At 47.4% G+C, this 20,425-nt stretch overlaps 5 protein-coding genes across 5 annotated transcripts; 1 reads left to right on the top strand and 4 right to left on the bottom strand.

The window, feature by feature from the left end:
• Positions 1-116: 116 nt before the first annotated feature.
• Positions 117-8,638, bottom strand: LOC120447051 (nucleoprotein TPR). Its single transcript, XM_039628431.2, has 5 exons — positions 8,344-8,638; positions 1,555-7,693; positions 1,172-1,500; positions 980-1,113; positions 117-909 (listed from the first exon to the last, which is right to left on the bottom strand). The coding sequence occupies exons 1-5, from the start codon at positions 8,492-8,494 to the stop codon at positions 622-624; spliced, it is 7,041 nt and encodes a 2,346-aa protein (XP_039484365.1). The 5' UTR covers positions 8,495-8,638; the 3' UTR covers positions 117-621.
• A 274-nt stretch (positions 8,639-8,912) lies between these two features.
• Positions 8,913-16,138, bottom strand: LOC120447052 (monocarboxylate transporter 12). Its single transcript, XM_039628432.1, has 6 exons — positions 15,356-16,138; positions 11,555-12,521; positions 11,001-11,453; positions 10,337-10,942; positions 9,940-10,066; positions 8,913-9,871 (listed from the first exon to the last, which is right to left on the bottom strand). Exons 1-6 carry the CDS (start codon positions 15,386-15,388, stop codon positions 9,490-9,492), a joined length of 2,568 nt encoding a protein of 855 aa, XP_039484366.1. The 5' UTR covers positions 15,389-16,138; the 3' UTR covers positions 8,913-9,489.
• A 536-nt stretch (positions 16,139-16,674) lies between these two features.
• Positions 16,675-17,220, bottom strand: LOC120445320. Its single transcript, XM_039625641.2, has 2 exons — positions 17,005-17,220; positions 16,675-16,944 (listed from the first exon to the last, which is right to left on the bottom strand). The coding sequence occupies exons 1-2, from the start codon at positions 17,218-17,220 to the stop codon at positions 16,753-16,755; spliced, it is 408 nt and encodes a 135-aa protein (XP_039481575.1). The 3' UTR covers positions 16,675-16,752.
• On the top strand, positions 17,150-19,613 carry LOC120445318 (membrane-bound transcription factor site-2 protease). The gene is made up of 5 exons (XM_039625640.1): positions 17,150-17,290; positions 17,350-17,426; positions 17,520-17,833; positions 17,887-18,324; positions 18,392-19,613. Exons 3-5 carry the CDS (start codon positions 17,759-17,761, stop codon positions 19,403-19,405), a joined length of 1,527 nt encoding a protein of 508 aa, XP_039481574.1. The 5' UTR covers positions 17,150-17,290; positions 17,350-17,426; positions 17,520-17,758; the 3' UTR covers positions 19,406-19,613.
• Positions 19,548-20,141, bottom strand: LOC120445321 (LYR motif-containing protein 2). The gene is made up of 2 exons (XM_039625642.1): positions 19,972-20,141; positions 19,548-19,868 (listed from the first exon to the last, which is right to left on the bottom strand). Exons 1-2 carry the CDS (start codon positions 20,008-20,010, stop codon positions 19,635-19,637), a joined length of 273 nt encoding a protein of 90 aa, XP_039481576.1. The 5' UTR covers positions 20,011-20,141; the 3' UTR covers positions 19,548-19,634.
• Positions 20,142-20,425: the final 284 nt, after the last annotated feature.

Here is a 20,425-nt window from a genome sequence, read left to right as displayed (position 1 = left end):
TTAGGCCAATTAAGGTCATTGCCACCAAAGTGCAATACTAGATAAACAATCGGCGGTAAATTTTTACATTAAAAGAATTGCAATTCTAAAATAATTGAATAAGATACAGCAATATATATAATTATCTTTCACATATATTTGAATATCAGAAACATCAATGGAAATTCTTTAAATTACTTTAAAGACAAAAATATGGTTTGAAGTGTGCAGGGTAAATTACATCTATATACGTTTTAACACTACTAAACTGAGCCACAACTTATGCAAGGAGTGAACCATTTTGGAATTTCGTCTCAGTCAGCCAATAGTCCAGAGTGCTGGGAAAACATCAGTTTAAAATCCTTGCCCAGATAGGTGTATCAAATATTTGACAAATTAAACACATATTTATTAAAAAGTCTATGGCAGAGTTAATGTACAAGAAGCGAAACTCTTTGCGTCTTGGCAACTGCAGAAAATCTGGACTCGCAAGCTGGAGAATGTTCAGTAATAAAGTAGTTGTGGCTCGACTTAGACTAATCGTTATTAAATGCGAGGAGACTTATTTCTAGCCCAGTAAACGCAATGATTATAGTCAGCCTAAAGCGGACTTTCGTCTGCGGGTCCGCCGAACTCCTCGCCCTAGGGGAATCGTCCCCCGCTGTTGAAGTTGTTCGGGGAAGGACGTCGAATAGGACGCCGGCTGCGAGCCCGTTGCGCAAAACGATTATTGTTGGGGGGCATCTGGTTTTGCTGCATGTTTCCCGGCGACGTGTCCCGTTGCCAGACGATCCGCTGCGGCCGGTTTTGGTTGTTGGGGCTGCCTCCCCTCATGGCGCGATGTCCTCGTCGCGTGGGCACCGCACTACGCAGCGTGCGAAATCGCGTATTCTCCGACGGCGAAGTGGCCTCCGCCTCCCGACCCTCCTCCTTAAAAAGAAAGGTACAGCAATCAATTTAGAATTTAGGGAAAGTGTTACTTTGCTCAAGGAGTCCTTACCTCAACACCCACCGCCTGCTTCTCACCCTCGGAGGAAACGCCGTCGGCTCCTTCGTTGTCCTCGGTGGGGTTACCCTCGGCAAGATTGGCTTGGTTGTGGGACACCTCAGATTGGCTAGTGCCCACATTTGGATCTAGATAATATGAATTAATTAGTTTTCCGTTCCATTTATACCATTTTTTGTAACCTACTATCATTTCCTAGTGGCTGAGAGTCTTCTCCTTGGCCAGCAGCCATTGTCTCCTCGGCGAATGCTTCATCTGCTTCACTGACGTTTTCTGCTCCTCCAGCCTGATCAGCCTCGTCAGCCGCTTTGAGGGCGTCGCTTCCGCTGCTCTCTCCTGCCTCGCTCTGCTTTTGTGGAGAACTGGCTGTGGCGGCACCCGTATCGCTGGGCCCTGCGCTTTCATGGGCCGCACCATCGGCCACCTCGGCGGTGCCATCGACCTCGGCGGTCTCCAAGCGGGCAGGCTGCTCACTAAAATTCGAGACTTGAGGTGAACTCACGATTTCCACTGAGCTGTTGTATTTAATTCAATTAGTAAAGTTTCTCGTAGACAGATCTTAAACCTACCTATCGTTGCGTCGGGCGGCAGCTGTGGACGTTGAGGCGGCTGCCTGCTTCCAGTTGGAGGCCTCAGCCTGCGGCAGAGTCACCGGGTTCGAGGACTCTCCACTGCCACTGGTGATGGCCTGACTCTGGTTGTTCTCCTGAGGGGAAGCGAAAGCGGTTGCGATTGCTTGATTGTCTAGCGATTGACTCTCTTCCTGAGCCTGCATGTGCTGCTCCGGCACTTCTTCAATGTCCACCTCGTTGTTGTCCTGGGCATCCACAGCGATATCATTGTCATCGTCAGCACCTTCGTTGTCATCCATCTCGTTGTCCTGCTCGTACGAATCCTCGTAGCCCTCTTGTTCGGCTTCGCCTCCGTCAATGGGACCATCGTCGGCATCGGCCAGAACATCCTCCTCGTCGTCGGAGTCAACCACTTGAATGTCATCCTCCTGATCGCGCTGCGAGGAGGTTGGCATTTGATCGACATCCATTCCGGAATCACCAATGTGGCCGGCGGATAGCTCTCCGCTGTGCATGGGGCCGCGAAGTCTCTTAGTCATTTTGGACATTTTCTCGGCAACACCCTCTTCATTGGTGGTGGAGGAGTCACCCTCAATGTCGCGCGGTCGCTTAATGCCTTGAGATGAGCAGCCGGCCTGGGTGGTTGTCACATTGCTGCTGGACGGGGTGTGCCTGCTGTGGCTACTCACCACTGTGGAGGAGCTGCTACTGCTGCCAGAGGTGCTGGGCTGCTGGCTCTGACTCCCGGCATCCTGGACACTGGGAGCAGTGGCAGTCGGGACAGACGTAGAACTGGATGAAGATGAACCTTCCACGCGCGGCGACACAAGAGCCACAACTTGCTGTTGGGCTCCTCCAACAAACAACTGCGAATCGTTTTGCTGCGGGTGCTGGATACTTTCCGCCTCCTGGGAACTTTCGGCAGCAGATGAGGCACCCATCGGCGGAATAGCAGCGACGGCCACGGAAGCAGAGCTGGTGGACGGCATGTAATCGGTATGTGAGGAAGTGGGTGAGGAGGAGGCCATCGATTCCAGGGCGGCACTTCCAGTGGTGTGAACCTGTTGCTGTGGTGGCACCAAAGCGGTTTGGGCTACCGCCGAGCTGCCGCCGCTAGCAGCAGCGGATGTTGTGGAAGTGGATGAAGACGAGGATGACGAGGAGGTGGACGTACTGGATCCTGCCGGGGGCTGTTGACTCGTAGGCAGAATGGCGGCCGTGCGGCTGTTTTGCACCGAAATGGGTCGTATGCTTGCCAAAGGAGTCTCCCCTCCACGCCAGGGAGTAACGGTGGCCGATTGTTGCACCGTCGCCGATCCAGACATTGGCTTTACGTTGGCAGTTCGTGGAGAGCTTTCCGAAATATTGCCCTTCTCGGCAACTGAACTGGTCGAGGGCTTGGTTGACTGCTGAGATCCCAGCTGACGGGTAAGCTGGTTAATTCTCATGTGAAGCGATTCGTTCTCACGGGTGAGTCGCTGGTTAATGTCCTTGTTGGCGGCTATGTTCTCCTGCAGCTCTTTCTCTAAGCGGGCAATTGTCTCGTCGTATGAGGATTTGGTGCCAGCGAAAGCTGTTTCCTGGTTGGCCAAATCAGTACGAGCCACGGTAAGGTCTACTACAAGTTTGTCCAACTTGGCCTTATATTCCTGTCGAACGGAACTGGCATCTGTTTCTGGCTCTGTGCGCTTTTTCAGCTCATCGCATTCTTTGGTAGTCTTTTCGTGCTCGTCTTTAAGCGCCCGGAGTTGATTATTAACCTCCTCCAGCTCGCTACGAACCTTCTCCAGTTCCGCTACGGACTCGGCTCCACCGCCTTGAGCTTGAAGGCCCATATAGCAGTCCTTGTAGCGCTTGGCCAGTTTGCGAAGCTGTAGTTCCTTGGTGTCCTTATCCGCTATGGCCTTGTCCTTCGTCTCCAACTCCTCGTTGGCCTTCAAAAGCTCTTCCTCCTTCTGCAGTAGTCGATTCTTCAATTCCATGATATCCTGCGTCTGGCGCGTGTTGTTTTGCTTGAGGTTGGTGAATTCGTCCACTTGCTTCTTGCGCGCCTCGTCCAGAAGTTGGACGTGTTTGTTCAGCGTTGGAATCTCTGTATCCATGCGCTGCTTCAACACAGCCAGCTCATCCGATTGCTTCTTGTTTAGCTCTTTTTCGGCGGTTAGCAACTTAGCCAGATGCTCGCGCTCAGCCTGCAGACGCTTGAACTCCTCCGGGTTGCGATTGCTCTTCTCAACCAGCGCATTGGCACGCTGCCGCCACTTGATAGCCTCGGTCCGGAGCGAGGTGTTCTCCACATTAATCTCCTCGATCTTCGATGTCAGTTCCTTGTTGCTGCACTGCAGCGGGAACAGTTCCTTTTCCACGCTGCTAATACGATCGGTAAGTTCGGCGACGCGAAGAGTTAAAGCATTACGCTCCTCTCGCAAAATGCGGTTGCTATCGGTGATGGCGTTTAGAGTTTCAATCTTGCGTAACACCTCCTCGTGTTTGTTGGCCGACACCACGTCTGTCTGGCTCTTGGCACGCTCTTGGTTCAGATAGCCATTCAGTTCGTCAACCTTCTTTTGTTGAATGGCGTGCTCCGAAATCAGACGAGCATTTTCCGCCTTTAGAATGTCCAGCTTGGCAGCGAACAGATCCTTCTCCTTACGCAAAAACTTGATGATCTTTAGTAGCTGTTCGTTGTTCCTTCCCTCTTCGGCAGCGGCCAGTCCAGAAGCGTTCAGGCTCTGATCTGCATCCATTGCAGACTCATTTAAGGAAGAGTTCGGGTTTTGGCTTTGGCTGGCCAGAACAGCCAGTTTCGAGGCCAGGGCTTCGATTTGATCATGCAAATTGGCGTTCAATGCATGCAAATCAGCCACTCGCTTCTCTGACTCCTCTCTCTCCTTGTCCAGTAGCTTTTGAGCCTCGGCATTCGAACGCAGAAGTTCATCGTAAGCGGCTTGTAATGATTCCCGACCTGACTTCAATTGGCTGAGTTCGTCGTTGGCTTTGAAGAATTCGGCCTTGTACCGGGTTAGCTCCTGAATATCTGCAGAATGTTGTACCATTCCGTTGGCATACTTCACCTCCACAGCACTTAGGGATTCAGCCAGGTTAGTGTTTTCGGTACGCAGCGTGCGAATGCTGCGATTAGCTTCCGTAAGCTTCTCCAGCAAGCTCTTTAGTTCCTCCTGGGCTGACTTCAACTGACCCGACTGATTGACAGTCTTGCTCTGCTCGGTGACATTGGACAACATGGCCTCCGCTTCCAAATCGCTTATACGGGTCTTCAGTTCAGCTTCTGAACTTTGAAGCTTCTTGATTTCCTCCTCCTGCTTGGCCACCAACTCGCCGTGAAGATCGTGCAGACGCTTGATCTCACTTTCGGCACTTTGAGACATCTTGTAGAACTGCTCGCCATGCTCACGAGCCTTTGCGAGCTCCTTAGTGAGCGACTCAATCTCCACCGTAGCCTGGTCCAGCTTAAGCTCGAACTCTCGGGCACGTTTATTGGCTGCAGCGATGGGATTCTCATTTAGTGAGGGCGTCAGGCTTTCCTGAAGTTTTTTGCTTAATTCATTGACTTGGTTGACCTTCTGAGCCAGTTCTTCGCGGACGCCGATTAGCTCCGCTTGCCACTTCTCTGCCTGCTGCTTTTCTTCATCTTTTAACTTGATGGCCGTCTCCGCCTGCCGCTTAAACTCGTTAATTGATTCTCGGAACTTCTCCTCCTCCTCCTGGAAGTGACGCCGCTGAGCAGCCAGTTCCCGCACAGTGTCATCTAATCGCTGCTCTAAACGCTGACGGCCTTCCATCTCAGATCGCTCAAGGTTCGTCTTAATGAATTCCAAACTGTTTAGAAGCAGTGACTGGCTCTGTTGCTCCCGGTGATAAGTCTCCTTCTCGATCTGCAGTCGGGCAGAAGTGTCCCTAAGAATGCGGTTCTCTTGGCGTAGGCCGTGCGCCTCTGAATCTGCCGCTGCGTGCTTACGGTGTGCGGCCATCACTTCGTCCTTGAGCAAATGTACGGTTTGCTCGTGTTTAATAATGGTCTTCTCGTAGTTCTTTGTACGCTCTTCCAATGTAGTCACCTGCTGCTTGTAGGTGCCTATATTTTTGTGAAGTAGTTCGATTTGCTCTTTTTGGAACTCAGTGGCGTTCATCAGCTTGCAGTTGCTGCTGGTTAGCTCCCGCACTTCCTTACGCATAGAGTCGAACTGTTCTTGGGCTAGTGCGTCGTTTTTGCGCTTTTCGCTAGTGTAATAGTCGTAGTTCTCCTTCAGGGAAGCGTACTTCTTGATCTCCTCTTCTAACTGCTGCTCCAACTGTTGCACCCTCTTTTCCAGTTTGCTGTTCTCCTCAACCTTGGCTGCCGACTGCGTTGAAGTTTCAAGTACAGAGTCGTTAAGCTCCAGATTGGAGTCGTCTAGATCCACAGTCTTCTGACCAAGCTTCTTCTGAGCTGCGAAGTAGAACTTCTTGTAGCGTTCGCACTTGGATAGCAATGTAGTGACCGTATTGTTCTTTTGCGTTAATAGTTCTTCCATTTGAACAAAACGCGCATTGAGCTTGGTTATCTTTTTCTCAGACTGATCCAGCAAGAACTTGTCTTGGTTCTTTTCGCTAGCCTCCAACATTTCTGTGAGGTCCCGGGACATATTTAGGAGGTATGCATTTCTTTCAACTAACTCCTCAATAGAACTGAAAGTTACCAAGTTTTCGTTAATCACACCTTCGCTGGTGGTTGCCTGACGAGTTGGTTGGCTACGTACTAGCTTCACTCCAGCCCTTATGCAGTTCAATTCGTCCAGCAACATGCACACCTGTCGGCTGAGATCGCTGTGCGTCTGTTTCAGTTTCTTATTCTCCTTTTGAGTGTGATTAAGGGTATATAAGGTTCTGTCCAATTCGTGCTCGATGTTGATCTTCTGTTCTAATACTTCTTCATGCTGCCGCAAGAGTTCACTGTTGGTCTCCTTTATTTTGTGGTAATCGGAGTTCTGTTTTTCCAAAATCGGGGCGGTCTCTGAGATCTCGGAAAGGATCGACTTGACCTGCAACTTCAACTGCTCAATTTCGCGGTTGCGCATCTCCAGTTCTTCGCTGTTTTTGGCGTACATGGAGTAAAGTTCGGTAAGCGACAGATCGGAGCGCATTAGGCGACTGGCCACGGCCGCACTGGGAGCCAACTTACATATGGCGCTTTCTAAAGTACTTGCTTGGGCCTCTTTCAGCAAGTCGTTGGCACTGGCTAGCTCCCGTTGCATATCCTGAATCTTCTGATTTTGCTCTTGCAGCTCAGCAGTGTGTTTCTGTTTCAGGGTTTCCATTTGTCCCTCCAACTGGGCACACTGCTCCTCGGTCTCCTCTAGCATACGTTTCATTTCGGAGATGCCTTGCAGAAGCTCCTCCCGCTGGACCAGATGATCGGATTCGGTGCTCTTGAAGATTTCAAACAGCTTCTCCTTGGCATCAAGCTCTTTTTTCAGCCTCTCCACATACTCTTCCGTGGCCTGGTTCTGCTTGTAGGTGACGTCGTTCTGGGCTTCAACCTTACGGGTTAATTCCTCGATGGTCTTGACGGCCTGTTCGTACTGTTCCTGCATGAGCTGTAGGGAATCGGTCTTTTCCTTAAGGCGTGATTCTAGTTGCATGGTGTTAAGTGAGTGCTCCCGTCGGATGTTCTGCAACTCGGCGTTGCTTCGATTGAGGTCTCCGCTGATTAACATAATCTCCTTGTGCAGCATATCGCGTTCGCTTTCCATGCGGCTCTCCTTGAGCTCCAAAGCCACTTCCTTACTCTGAATCTCGTCCACGCGAGCAATGGCTTCGCACTTGGCGGAAATCGCACTGCTTAGCTGCTGCTGGTAGGTGTGCAGATCCTGCTTTAATCGCTCCAGCTCCGCCTGCTGGCGCTCGATTACCCTTATCAGCGAATCCCGTTCCTCAACTGCTGAAGACTTCTCCTTGCGCAACTGAGATACATTTTGTTCGTAGCTGGCAATAGTTTCCACCAGGTGAACCCGTTCTGAGGACACCTGATCTAGCTGGGTGCGCAGCTCGCTTACATTTAACTCAAAGTTGTTAAATTTGGCTAGATAGTCCTCCATTTTGTTCTGCAGCTCTTCGCTTTTTTGCTCAGCTTCGGCTGTGAATAGAGGACAATATAAATAATCTTTTCGACTGGATATAACTAACCCAAAAGTATTTTATGGTAATCAATAGATATAGATGAATGTAACTGCAAAGGGATTTTATATTCCTCAAAATTAGTTTAATTTAAAATGATTCGATTTTTGGCAGCGGTTGTCAGTAGAGATGATTTTTATTGACGCTGCTAAATGTTTTCCGATATTTAGTCAGATTTTAGAACCAAATTGAACAGGGTTTCATATCGGAAGTGTCTCAGAAATCCCTAGAGATTCAAATTTGCGGCTATTCAACTGTTTTGGTGGGAAAATGTACGGCCAGTGTTACCACACCGACGGCAGGTGGAAATTAATAAGGGAAAAAAAGGTTTGTGCGAGCAGCCATTGCTTTTCAAGTGCAACAAGCCGTTATTCCAAGTTGAAATTTGTATACAAACAATATACATAAATGCCTCAAGGGTGTTTAGACAGCAAGAAAATTAACAATTGCGATTGTTAACTACAAGTATGAATGTACAAATAGTACAATCTGAGCCGGTAAACGCCGAAAACTTTAGGCCCTCAGTGGGTACAAGCATATGCATATATTTAAGTTATACGCGAACTTCTGTGCACAATAAATATACAAATTAAGGCTATGCAAACTTACCCAACCGATTGGCGGCAGCTCGGTTTTTGCAGTACTCATCTGAAAAATTGTTGATGTACGCCGACAATTTCTTCTGGATGTCTTCCGGCACGAGTTTTAACTCGTCGGGCTGAAGTATGTTGTTCAGAGTTTGTGGACCGCTGAGATCCATGTTCGCAGTTGATCCTTGTCAAGCAGTTATACAATTTATGTGGAGCGGTGCGAAGTATACAATATATGGCCAATTATTTGCGAAATTTGCATTCAGCCGCTGTTGAGACGCGAAAAACGAAGTGACCGTCGGTGCAGTAGTGATGGAACAAAATCGATGTTTTTCGATGCTATCGATAGTAATCTGACTATTTCGATAGCAGTATAACAGCCTATTCACACATTTGACTTAAAACAAAGGGCTTGTTTTTTTTATTTTTTTTTATTTTTTGGTTTTTTGTAAGACCTTTAGCAACACTGTTAGTTTTTATCCTGCTGGCTAATTTTGTTTTTGCATCAACTATTTTAGTGACGCGTAATTTACGAATTTAAATCCCATGTAGTCCATAAAACTCGGGTAACCTTTTGATTTTGTGTTTATTTTGTAATTGTCTTTATGGGTAAATGTCTCACAACAACTATTTTAAGTCTAGGGTAATGTAATGTGATGTTCTCAATTCAAGCCTCGTTTCTGTCTAAAGCCACTTGATTTTTCCTGCACAACGTTAGTCCAGTCCATTCCGATATGGATGTGCGAACCTACAACTAAAGTCGGCCTATATAACCATCTAGTCGGGCATTGATCGTAGTTATCATATTATAAAGTTATATACGGGTATTTGTAGTTCATGTCTTTTAAACTCAGTTCTTTTTGCGCAACATTTGGTGCTCAGTTGTTGGTTGGTTGTTTGTTTGTTTGGTTTCTTCGTTTGAATATCATCTCACACATCCTTTTGCTGTTGCTCAACGGAAGGATAACAAGCGATTGGGTGCGAGTGGGCATGGATTGGATTTGATTAGATACGGATGAGAACGTACGGATAGTATTAATAGTAACTGGTAGAATCAGCAATATCGGTGAGGCATTCGAACTCTGAAACTCAGGAACTCAACTAGTATTTGATCGCTACTAAAACTCTATTAACATATGGGGCAACCAACGAATCCAAATCATTCCTAGGCCTCCTCGCAGTCCTCCTCCTCGCGCTGAACAAACAACCGATGGTTGCGGGCCTCCAGAATGGACCACACGATCAGCGGAGTGGTCCCGAGCACCATGCAGGATCCCATGCAATAGAAGCATATCTCATAGTCCCCAGAAAGATCCCGCATCAGTCCTGCCAGAGGTGGCACCGAAATGGCCCCGATGCTCTGGAACATCCTCACCAGCCCGTAGCTCGAACTGATCCTGTCCGTTCCAAAGACGTCCGCAAGGAGCACCGGCATAAGGACATACCAACTACCCAGGCAAAGGCCGTAGACAGCGGCCGATAGACCCACTAAAACCAGGGTCTTAGCGAACGGAATTGTGAGCACGGCACATCCGGCGCCCAAAATGCTGTCGATATGGGAAAATCCCCTTAGACTGGATCGAAAAATTTAATAAAATATATATTTGTTACTCACCACAAGGTGTAGGTCTTCTTGCGATCGAATAGCTGCAGGTCGCACAGCCAGCCGAGTCCAAGGCGACCAATCAAATCCAGCACTGCGCTGATGGCCACCAGGTATCCCGCCTCACTTTTATTGTAACCTAAGGATGAACGAAATTTGAGATGAATAACAAAATATAAAATATAACAAAATATAAAAACATATAAAAAATATATAATTATAAAATGTGCACAACAAAATAAATAATTTTCCTTATTTTCAATGAGAAAGTTATCCGAGTCAGCGATTATTACTCAACTTTTTAAAATGTAATCAAAAAACTTTAAAAATTCATATCTGTTTTAAGGTAACTAACTAACCATTTTGTAAAAAAATATTTTTTTAAAATATAAAAATATTATACAAATACCTATTGAAATAACGTGGGCGGGCAGGTAGTACAGCATGTAGGGACAGCCGACGGACATCAAGGTGACGGAGAGGCACATCAGGATAAAGCTCGGGTCCTGCAGCAGGCTGATGTCCAGGTACATCTCGATGCGCTCGCAGCAAGTGCGTGGTCCCTGCTCTTCGTCGTCGTCGTCATCCTCATCGGCGGCAAGGTGGCAGTCGCCATCGATGATGGACTCCACCAGCTGGGAGTCGAGAATGCCAAGCTCCGCCTGCTCCACCGGTTGCTGCTTAAGATCACTGAGGTTGCTAACCGGAGTGGGTATTTCCATGCTCTTGCTGAGACCACGACTAACCACACTCGGCGGCGAAAGAGGCTTCTCCAGGTGGGCTTGGATCTTGGAGATCACCTCGTCGTTGGCAAAGACATTCCGCCGACGACGACTTCCTCGATTGGAGTCCGTGCCGGAGTGCTTGCGATAGACCCAAGTGGAATCCGTGCTGAGATCTTCGACGGAGTGCAGCAATCCGGAACTGCGCACCTTCTTCATGGGCTTGATGAATGTGGTCTCGCCGATAATATCCTTCACCTCGTCGTCGCTCTCCTGCGCTGACTTGTCCTGGGCTAAGGAACCAAAAGGCATTAAATATTTGTAATTTTCTTTAAGGATAGATATTCCCACCTGGCTGCTTACTGGCATAGTAGTTCAGGTGGTTTTTGGACTCCTCCAGGAACAGATGCTCGATAAACTTGTCACTCAGCTCGTGGCCCGCACCCACATCGCAGGTGTCTAAGTATGTGGATGTGGTCAGGGTGCCCGTGGTGCTCGGATTGATGTCCTCGTTGAGGGGCTTTGCCGTCTCCTCCTGTCCCTGGCCCGATTCCTGATCCGTGTATGCACTGATTGGACGGTAAAGGGTGGCAGAGACGCACACGTGCAGCATGCAGCCGCCCAGGATCAGAATGGTGCCGTGGAAGCCACAGTTCTCGGCCAGGTGCTTTATCAGCACAGGTAGGATGAAGCTGCCGGCGGCAGTGCCCGATACGCAGATTCCATTGGCCAACGCACGGTGCTTGTCAAAGTATTGGGACACTATCACTATGCCCGGTGTAGTCGAGAGGCCACCACCAATACCTGGTGATGAAGAAATTATTTAATATCACCATCATTTTAGGCATATAAATATCAATACTAATGGGATAAGGATAACTTTATAGTGATTATACTTTATGCACCTGTCAGAACGCCAAAAGTTAGGAGAAGGTGCAGCAGACTGGTGGCAAAGTAGCTCAGTATCATGCCCATGGCGCAGAAGATGCCGCCCACAAAGACCACCGTTCGACAGGAGAATCGCTGGCAAAGAGCACTCGACAGGGGCGCCAGGACCAAACAGAGAGCCGACAGGATCGCGGGAATCCAGGAGGCCACAGTGGCCGTAGAGCTGGGAAACGTCTCCATAATCTCCACATACAGCACTCCGTACGACTTGACCAGTCCGGCCACCCAGAATTGCACGGAGAAGGCCCCGAAGACAATGAACCAACCGTAGCCGCCGTCCGGTGGCTCCACATTGGGACCACCACTCTCCGTTGTGGTCGTTGAGGAGTCCCGATCCTTGACCACCTGCTTGCTCCGCCTGGCGACGGTCACGCGATCACGTTCCCGCTCCTTGGCCCGGCGGACGCACCTGCTCCGGGCCGTATTCAAACCCGATCCGGAGCCCGAACCCGACTTCCGGCTGCTGCGAAGCTCGTGCGATTTGGCAATCAACGGACGTGCCGTGATGCTGGACACGGTCAGCAGGTTCTCGTTGTCGTCCTCCTCCAGCTCGGAGATCTGATGCTCCAGCAGGCTGGCGTGCAGGGTTCTCGGGCAGCATTGCGTGTCCAGGCTGAGGGTGGCGGGTCGTCGCATGGGCGAGGCGTTGGGTGAACAGCATCCGGAGCGGAAGGCGGCGGACTCCATGTGCTTGCCATCCAGCTCGGTGGGCACAACGATGTCGGGCAGTGGAGCCGGCGGCGCTGATACCACCGAGAACAGGGAGCCGCATTCGAGACCAACTCCACCACCGGACCCGTCCACGCCCGCCCCTCCGCCGGAGCCCTCAGCCGTATTCGTGTGGAGAAGGCGCCCTCCCGACTCGTACTGGACTCCACCAGTTGGGTCCGGTTCACTCGCGCAGTAAACCGATCCCCGGGAACCCTGCAAAAAAAATATAAATATATATATTGATATTGATATGAATATTAATTATATATTAATTCTGAATCCAATGTTAATCTATTAGGGTAAGGTATGAAAGTATGCATAAGATATTGAGTAAACTCATTGAAGGTTTCTTTTAATAAAAATGAAATAACAATGTAATAAAGTAAGCAGCCCATAATTGCGAAAGTATTTATCAAGCACTCCACATCAAGAGTTAATGCCCCAAATTGGCGTGCATCTGAAATTCCGCCTCCGCCGAATGCGTTACCTACCCATTAAAAAATGGGTTAACCCGTCAGAAATCCGAGGCTGTTGACAAATCGACTGGAGGCGGGTCAAGGAAGCAACAACTTAGCCCAATTTGCATTGCTAAACGAAATGCGAGGAGCGCACGCGATCTGCTGACTTATAGACGACGTCGCTGCAGCGCCCTAATGTATGCAATACGTTTTGTTTAATTGAGTTAACAGCCAGTTTTTGCCCGATTCCGATTCCCGCTCCTTTCAAAGCTTTGGGCGATGTAATTACCCGCGGACCGAGCGGATTTTCCATTCCTTGTCGCCCATGCTGTTATATGTACTTTGTTAAATCGATGACAGGCTGCAGGTGCATGCTGTGCCTTGCGGGCTGGCATGACGTCTGGGAATTTTCCATTTGTCTGCGGGATCCGCTGCCACTTCCTCCCACGAAACTGACACTTTCCGACGACTCAGGGTCAAGAGCGAGGTGGGGCTGGTCTGCCATGCGGTTGCCTTTCAGCTTTTTTAGGTTCTGTCTTTGTTGCCGGAAATTGATGGGGGGGGTTCGATTGTCCTCAAAGGGGGAGTGGGTATTTGCTCCAATCCAAGGACGATGCAATGTTCGAGACGAAGGCTAAAGCCAGGAAATACCCGTGCTGATAAGGCTAAATGGAAAGACGAAAAACTTTGCCAAGTTCTCGTAGAAAGGACACAATTGGAAAGCAGTCAAGAGCGGAATTCGGTAAGTTGATCTTAGGTATTATTGAGCTCACAGCTCGTCAGACCAACAGCTCCAATATATAAATGTATACATTCAAAAGTGTATGCTATAGTCATCATATATGTATGTACATATGTGCCTCATATTGAACAACTATTTTCGAATTTGTTTCCATAACCCGCACCCTGAAATATTAATGCACATTATCGTAATAAACAACAGTTCGTAATAACTCATTTCCTAATAGCTCCTTATTTCGCACTTAGCTAGTCCGCTCACACCCATTTCTTGGTATTTGCAATGACGTACGTATACGTAATATGATCCAGTGTTAGGCATCAAATATGAAGTATGCGACGCGTGTGCCCATTAGAAAGAAGGATTGGTGCCCATCGGTGGTTAAACCTATTTGCAGTATAAACGGTGACGCGCTCTATCCTTAGTCAACCTTTTTATTTCCTTTTTCCTCAATTATCTTATCTAAGTATCCTTGAGGGGTTCAAGTAATATATAATAATATATAACATTATATATTTTTTACCAGTCCATCTGACACGGCATGTGTCAAGTTTCGTGAAAATGCAGCTGATGACTGCCAGCCATATTGATGGCAGAAGTAAGCCAAGTAGAATAGCAAATAGAAGGCATGCAATTATCTTGGAAGAGTGCAATATGCAATAGTCACACATCTGACAGGACTAATGAGCGTTGGCCAACTCGTGGCATTTGGCATTTGGCAACTCCCCCTTAAGAGCATGAGTCACAGCATCCCAGAGCGGCGACCTTGTCGAATGTCAAAGGCCCAAGTCGGCCAGGCATGGTGTACGACATCCTGGACGCCAAGACCACCCTCTGCTGTCAGCTGGAATCCGGCTTAAGCTGTCAGGAAGCTTTCGCTGAGGCAGCTCTGCCTCTGCAATCCCTGGTTGTTTTCTATTTCCCAACAATTCAAGGCCTTTGCCAGCGCCTAATGAAACGAAAGAACCTTCCCCCGGGCCAAGTGAGTTGGCGCTCGTGTGTGGCCTGAACGATAAGCGGTCAAGGTGAAAGGGGTGGCCTCAAGTCGGCCAGTCGGGTGTGGAATCTAGTCGGGGAGGGAATCTATTGGGAGGTGGGTGAGACTTGACGCACAACTTGTTGAGCCACCAGTAATTGCTAGTCCTCTGTAATAATAGCTATTTAGTTGCACAGGCCTAGGCCAATTAGTTTACCCAATCAGCAGGACATTGATGCTAAGCTGTAAGAATGCTGTTTTTCATATGTGTGTAATACGTAATCAAATATTAAAGTTCACTTTGTATAAACAGAGAGAAGAAGCTTATAAATGAAATTGGTCTTATACCAATTTGTACATTGTATTTACGGCACAGACGTCTTTGAAAAGTCATCCAAATAAACAATTCTACAGAATACAATTCGTTTATTTAATTTACTTTAATTTAATTTAATTACTGTTTTACTAAACATAATTAACACAACTATGCGGTTAGATGAGTGTCATGAAAGGACAATACCATGAGTTTAGGCTTAATGGCTTAATAGTATCCCTCAAAATTGCATTCCATCAGCAGTCGGGGGCATGCATTGTTTACTTCCTTGTTCCCTTGCGACAGCGACCAAGACTAAGATGAATGCAACTTGTGACGTTGACCCATTCTCGTGTCGCTAGCAATGTTTACGTACTCGTAAAGCACACTTGTGCCCAGTGCGCATGCTCACCAGAGGAACCCAAACTCCAGCTACCTCAATACGATTGCCATTGGCCCACTCCGCAGGAAACGCAGCGAGGAGGAGGAATCAAGGGGGAGGGTTCCTGACCTTCCCGAAGTCAGGATAAGGGGATGCTGGGTAGTACTACCTGTACTCACCTGTAAATGCCAGTCACGCTGTAGGGACGACATTGCCGTCCTTTACTGAACGTGAAACGCCTTTGATGTTTCTCTTGTTGCTCGCGCTGTTGTTGTTGTTGCTTGGGGCGTTGTTGTTGTGCACCCAAATGCATTGGGTTGCCTCTGCTTTGGGTCCTTAAAGTCCTGAAGAGCTGACGTGCGCGGGCCTTCACCGGTTGGCCCAATTTGGATACTCTCCTGCTTCTGCTCCTGCTGCTGCTGCTGCTTCTGCCGGTACGGCTCCTTTGGCACTGAATCCTTTGCGGGTTCGTCTTGATGGTTCGTCCTCTGATTTGAATGCGATATGCGTGCGCTTTCACTTGGGGGCTTCCTTGAGGAATTTGTATGGGTTTTCCTAGGGGCAATATCCTTGCTGCTCTGGCGTCATGATGCGTTGATGGGACATACAATCGCTTTTGTTACTCTTGTTTATGCAGCAGCTGTTTCCGCTTCCGCTTCCTTGTCGCCCCCTTCCGTTTCCGTTTTCAGCACAAGCGCACTCTCTCACTCGCTCGCTGGCGAATATGCAGTTTTTGGAACAAATCGATATGGGCCGAGATTCCAGCTGAAGTCCTTTGTTCTCAGTTTACTCAATCGCGCGTACAAATTGAAGCCTTTCAGTGAGTTAAATCTGTTAAAAAAACGCCCTAACTTCTCCTGAAACTGCTGAACACTTTCTCTGTGTGGGAAAACCCTTTGCAAAAGCCTTTTTCCGTAAGGACTCCTCGTTTGTTGCCCTTTTCGGCGGATGCGACTGTTCTGCTGCTGCTCAAGCTCACGACTAAACTGATGAAACTCATGTCCTCTGGAGGTCCATGGAAAACCCAACTCAGTGGTGAGCTTGGTGGAGGTGAGTTTCGGTTTGGAGAGAGGAAAAACCAGAGAAAGAGGTCCTGTCCTCACTTCCGTTGCCTTTCATCCGTTTTGTTTTGCTAGGCTCTTTTGCCCGCTTGTTGCCTACAATGCCACCCCCCAAATCCACCTATTTTTATTATTTGAGGAAACAGCTGATGAATGGAATTAAAATCTTATTTCCAATTAAAAGATACACAAATTTAACAAATGCAAGTAGCACTACAAAAACGTTATAAATATTTTCATAGATCTTGAAAATATAGTATAAGTTGCAGAACACTATTTAACAATGCCGAAAAAAAAGTACTTATAAAATTATAAATTAAACAACAAAATATTGTCTTCAGTTATACTATTTACATTTTGCCTAGCTGAATTTTACACTTACACTTCTCCAATATGCATCAATGAAAGTTTTCGTTGCTTTTCAAATTTTTATTTCGTTTACATGTGTCACATGTTAACTACACTTTAAATTTAGAATACAAATCCAATACTAACCGAGTACCATTTGTACTGCTTTACGGAGCTATGCGTAGGTCATCCAGGCTTTTGGTCATGTTCAACGTCACTCCAAGGAAAATAAAGCTGATGGCCACGGATGAGAACACAGCAGCCGGTAGGTTCTTCAATAACCACTGCAGGATCATCGTGTAGACGGCAATGGCCATGAGCAGCATGCACATGTATGGATAGGCCAGCCATTTAATCAACTGCGAAATTAAAGGATTCGTAAGAATGTTCCACCAACTGAGCGGGCTGAGGAGGCTTACCTTCCAAACTGCAATAATCAACAGGAGCGAGGAAAATGCATAGAGGGCCGATCCGGTGGTCCACACAATCTTTACCGCCTCAGAGACATCTGACAAACTGGTCATGAAAAGGTAGCCGGCAACCACGCCCGATACACAGGATACGCAGGCCATTATAGAGACGATCACCCTGCACGTCGGCAAAAGTCTCCTATATGAGAAGTCCTGTTCGCTCATCTGGGATTTACCATGTGTTTGATGTGTTTTAAGTCAATTGGCAGGAGTTGTTTTAAATTTTGATATATTGGTAGGGAACCCGTTTATCAAATCTCTCCTTTTAATTCATAATTTGTATTTTGCTTGTAGGGTTTCAAAAGTTTTCTTTGTTTGACGTTGAATATTTATAAAATGTTCAAACCTTTCGCGCTCACATAAGCTATAAGGTATTATCGATAAATTAAGCGGTCATCGATTAGCTCTTATAATCGATTGCTATTAGCTTTCAGTATTTCGATTTTTACTCAGTATTTACTCAGGTTAATTTGCGCACAAGATTCCCGGACGTGATTAATGCTGATTTGCTGTCTGGACTATACTGTATAGCTAGTACTTGGAGTCGGAACCGGAGGGGTACGAGATCGGGAAGGATTCCCGGCCGGAAGGGGACTACTAGCATCCGCAAGTGGCGTCCAGCAACCGGAGGTCTCCGTACCGAAGAATCCGCATCACCATCCTATAACCAATCAACCAATGACCTCTTGAAACCGCACCAGCCATGGATCCCTTGGTGTTCTTCATAGTGCTGGCATCGCTTTATGGCATTCTTTACTTTTTCGACCGATTCTTTAAGGTGTAGTATATATCCACCCAGAGTACTTCCAGATAGTTAATGTAATCCCTTAGAGCTGCATGCACTACCCGTACGATGCCTTCCTCAAGAACACCGGGCTGAGTATCAATTTCATGAGCCTCCACTGGCACACGAGTGCCTTTAACAGGACCCTTCTCCGCTGGGGATCTGCCGGTAACAGCTGCACCCGGAGAGTAATGATCACCAGCTTCAATGTGGGAGTCCTGGTTACCTTTTCGCTGCTCCCAATCGGACTGATCCTGCTCATTGCCACTATCTTTAGCAGTGGAGAACAGGATAGCTCTTCTTCTGTATCCACGCCCGTTGGAGTCCCCGTGCAGCTGGAGATTCTGTTGCCCGGCGTTAACCTGCCGCTTGAGGAGATCGGATACTACGTCACCACCCTTGTGCTCTGTCTGGTCGTGCACGAAATGGGACACGCCCTGGCTGCCGTAATGGAGGATGTGCCTGTCACCGGGTTTGGAATTAAGGTCCGAATTGCTTACTTTATCTTAAAACTGGATGCGTGTACTAATGTAGTAAATATTAATATTTCAGTTCATCTTCTGCCTGCCGTTGGCTTACACGGAACTCTCCCACGACCACTTAAATAGTCTTCGTTGGTTCCGCAAACTACGTGTTCTGTGCGCCGGAATTTGGCATAATTTTGTGTTCGCCGGCGTATGCTATCTTTTAATCTCAACGGTGGGCATCACCATGTCACCATTGTACGCCTACAACCAACATGTCGTGGTCACCGAACTAACGAGGAAATCTCCGCTGAGGGGAGAGCGCGGCCTGCAGGTGGACAATCAAATTAACCAAGTAAACGGCTGTCCAGTCAATAGCGAGGAGAGTTGGGTGACATGTCTGCAGAACTCCCTGAAGCTCAAGCCGGGCTACTGTGTGAGTGCGGATTTCGTGCAGCTTAACGACGAAAGCAGCGCCATCTCACATCATAGCATTGATGGCCAGCTACAGTGCTGTAATGAACTAAATCCGAACGTGAGTTGCTTCGAGGTGGTGGAGGACGCCAATGGAGACGTGCCTGTGGAGCTGCCGCAGCATGTATGTCTTAATGTGCGTCGCACATTGGAGGAGGTGACCGAGCACTGCTCCTCCGGAGTGTGCAACGAGGGATTCTGCCTGCGACCGCTAATACGGAATATTACTGCCATAATGACGTTTAAGCGAACGAATTTTCGAGGAGAAAAACTGCCGCCGGTGATCTATGTGGGCCATCCGTGGGACGTCACTCGAACGGTGGAGGTATCCGCCTTTGTGCCGAGATACACCTTTATGAAGGCGGCTTGGCCGGATGCATGGCTGCTGCTCCTCAAGTACAACGTGGTCTTTAGTATAGGATTGGCGCTGATCAATGCCATTCCGTGCTTCGGTTTCGATGGTGCCCACATCACAAGCACCGTGATACACAGCTTCTTGGTGGGCAGAGTGGATCAGCATGCCAAAAGGGATATCATCTCGTTGATAATCACCAGTGTGGGCTCACTTCTCTTTGCACTGGCCCTGCTTAAGGTGGCCTGGCTGAGCTTTTTGCGACCTCTGCTTTAAGAACTGAAATGGAACACTAAGATGGATCCTGGGAGTCCAACTCCCTCCAAAGACGCTAGACTGCTATTTCACCTTTACGAACACACAAAAAACACAGCGAATTGTAGCACCTCAAAGATTCGATAGCTTTTTGTCATAGTCCTTAGTCTTAACTCGTATTTATTTTCGTACGGTTGTCGAGCTCAAAAATAAAATCAAATTAAGCTAAGATTTATCTCCAAGATTGATCCTATTTGCCCTCGCTCACCCCGCTCAGTTGGAGGCTGGTCCTTAGTTCTGTGAGGCTTCGTCTGCCGTGCTGAAGGAGCATCTTGATGGCCACCTCGTCACTTTGGTGGCGATTCGTCTGGAAGTCGTGACGTGCCCAGGATTTAAGCTCCAGCTGGCTGTTTTTGTCGGGCACCTGACGGATCGTTCGAAATATTTCCCGGTAGAGCTTCAGGACTTCCTGGCGCAGCATAAACTAGGATGTATTTAATTCACCAAATTATTGTTATCAAATTGATTAATTCGTCTTTTCGGAAAAGTATTAAAATGTAACCAATAACAATTTAAATTCCACTTACCTGCTTCAAACTAAGAGAGGCTTTTGGTAACTTGGACATTTCAGCTAAAATGTGTTTTTTTTCTCTGAATTTATAGTTAAATTCTTATTAGAGTTTCTTTTTGTTTTAAAGTTTTTCTGTCATTTTTAATAAGTATTTGCAATCAATCCAGCAAAAACCATAACAAGAACAGCTGTTAGTCAGATGTTGGAAATGTAGAGATGGCCGATTTGCATAAAGCTTGCACTGAACAATCGATAATTCGATAGGTTTATAAAAATGCGCTTAAATTTGAAATTAAAATATGAAAGTTTCATTAAATAAATGTAAAGTTCTATAAATAAATAATATTTTTATAATCTAAGTTGTATTTATAATGTTTGAATTGGATTTGTACCTTCTTAAGTAATAAACATAAATTTTATTATGAAAATTCGCTAATTTTTTTGAATATTTTGAAACTAATTGATAATGG

The sequence above is a fragment of the Drosophila santomea genome, chromosome 2R, assembly GCF_016746245.2.
Source record: "Drosophila santomea strain STO CAGO 1482 chromosome 2R, Prin_Dsan_1.1, whole genome shotgun sequence".
In the NCBI taxonomy this organism is placed as follows: Eukaryota; Metazoa; Arthropoda; class Insecta; order Diptera; family Drosophilidae; genus Drosophila; species Drosophila santomea.
The sequence above is the reverse complement of the archived record's forward strand: the minus strand, read 5'-3'. Positions and strand labels throughout refer to the sequence as shown.

Excerpts from the sequence above, each read along its gene's own strand:
- LOC120447051 (XM_039628431.2), bottom strand. The coding sequence starts at position 8,494 with ATGGATCTCAGCGGTCCACAAACTCTGAACAACATACTTCAGCCCGAC. Across the intron at positions 1,501-1,554 it reads GCCGCCCGACGCAACGATAG|CTCAGTGGAAATCGTGAGTT; the intron begins GTAGGTTTAAGA and ends TAAATACAACAG. Across the intron at positions 1,114-1,171 it reads TCAGCCACTAGGAAATGATA|ATCCAAATGTGGGCACTAGC; the intron begins GTAGGTTACAAA and ends CATATTATCTAG.
- LOC120447052 (XM_039628432.1), bottom strand. The coding sequence starts at position 15,388 with ATGTCGTCCCTACAGCGTGACTGGCATTTACAG. Across the intron at positions 12,522-15,355 it reads AGCGTGACTGGCATTTACAG|GGTTCCCGGGGATCGGTTTA; the intron begins GTGAGTACAGGT and ends TTTTTTTTGCAG. Across the intron at positions 10,067-10,336 it reads CGCCCACGTTATTTCAATAG|GTTACAATAAAAGTGAGGCG; the intron begins GTATTTGTATAA and ends GTTCATCCTTAG.
- LOC120445321 (XM_039625642.1), bottom strand. The coding sequence starts at position 20,010 with ATGTCCAAGTTACCAAAAGCCTCTCTTAGTTTGAAGCAG. Across the intron at positions 19,869-19,971 it reads CCTCTCTTAGTTTGAAGCAG|TTTATGCTGCGCCAGGAAGT; the intron begins GTAAGTGGAATT and ends AATACATCCTAG.
- LOC120445320 (XM_039625641.2), bottom strand. The coding sequence starts at position 17,220 with ATGAGCGAACAGGACTTCTCATATAGGAGACTTTTGCCGACGTGCAGG. Across the intron at positions 16,945-17,004 it reads TGATTATTGCAGTTTGGAAG|TTGATTAAATGGCTGGCCTA; the intron begins GTAAGCCTCCTC and ends TTAATTTCGCAG.
- LOC120445318 (XM_039625640.1), top strand. The coding sequence starts at position 17,759 with ATGGATCCCTTGGTGTTCTTCATAGTGCTGGCATCGCTTTATGGCATT. Across the intron at positions 17,834-17,886 it reads TTTTCGACCGATTCTTTAAG|AGCTGCATGCACTACCCGTA; the intron begins GTGTAGTATATA and ends GTAATCCCTTAG. Across the intron at positions 18,325-18,391 it reads TCACCGGGTTTGGAATTAAG|TTCATCTTCTGCCTGCCGTT; the intron begins GTCCGAATTGCT and ends TTAATATTTCAG.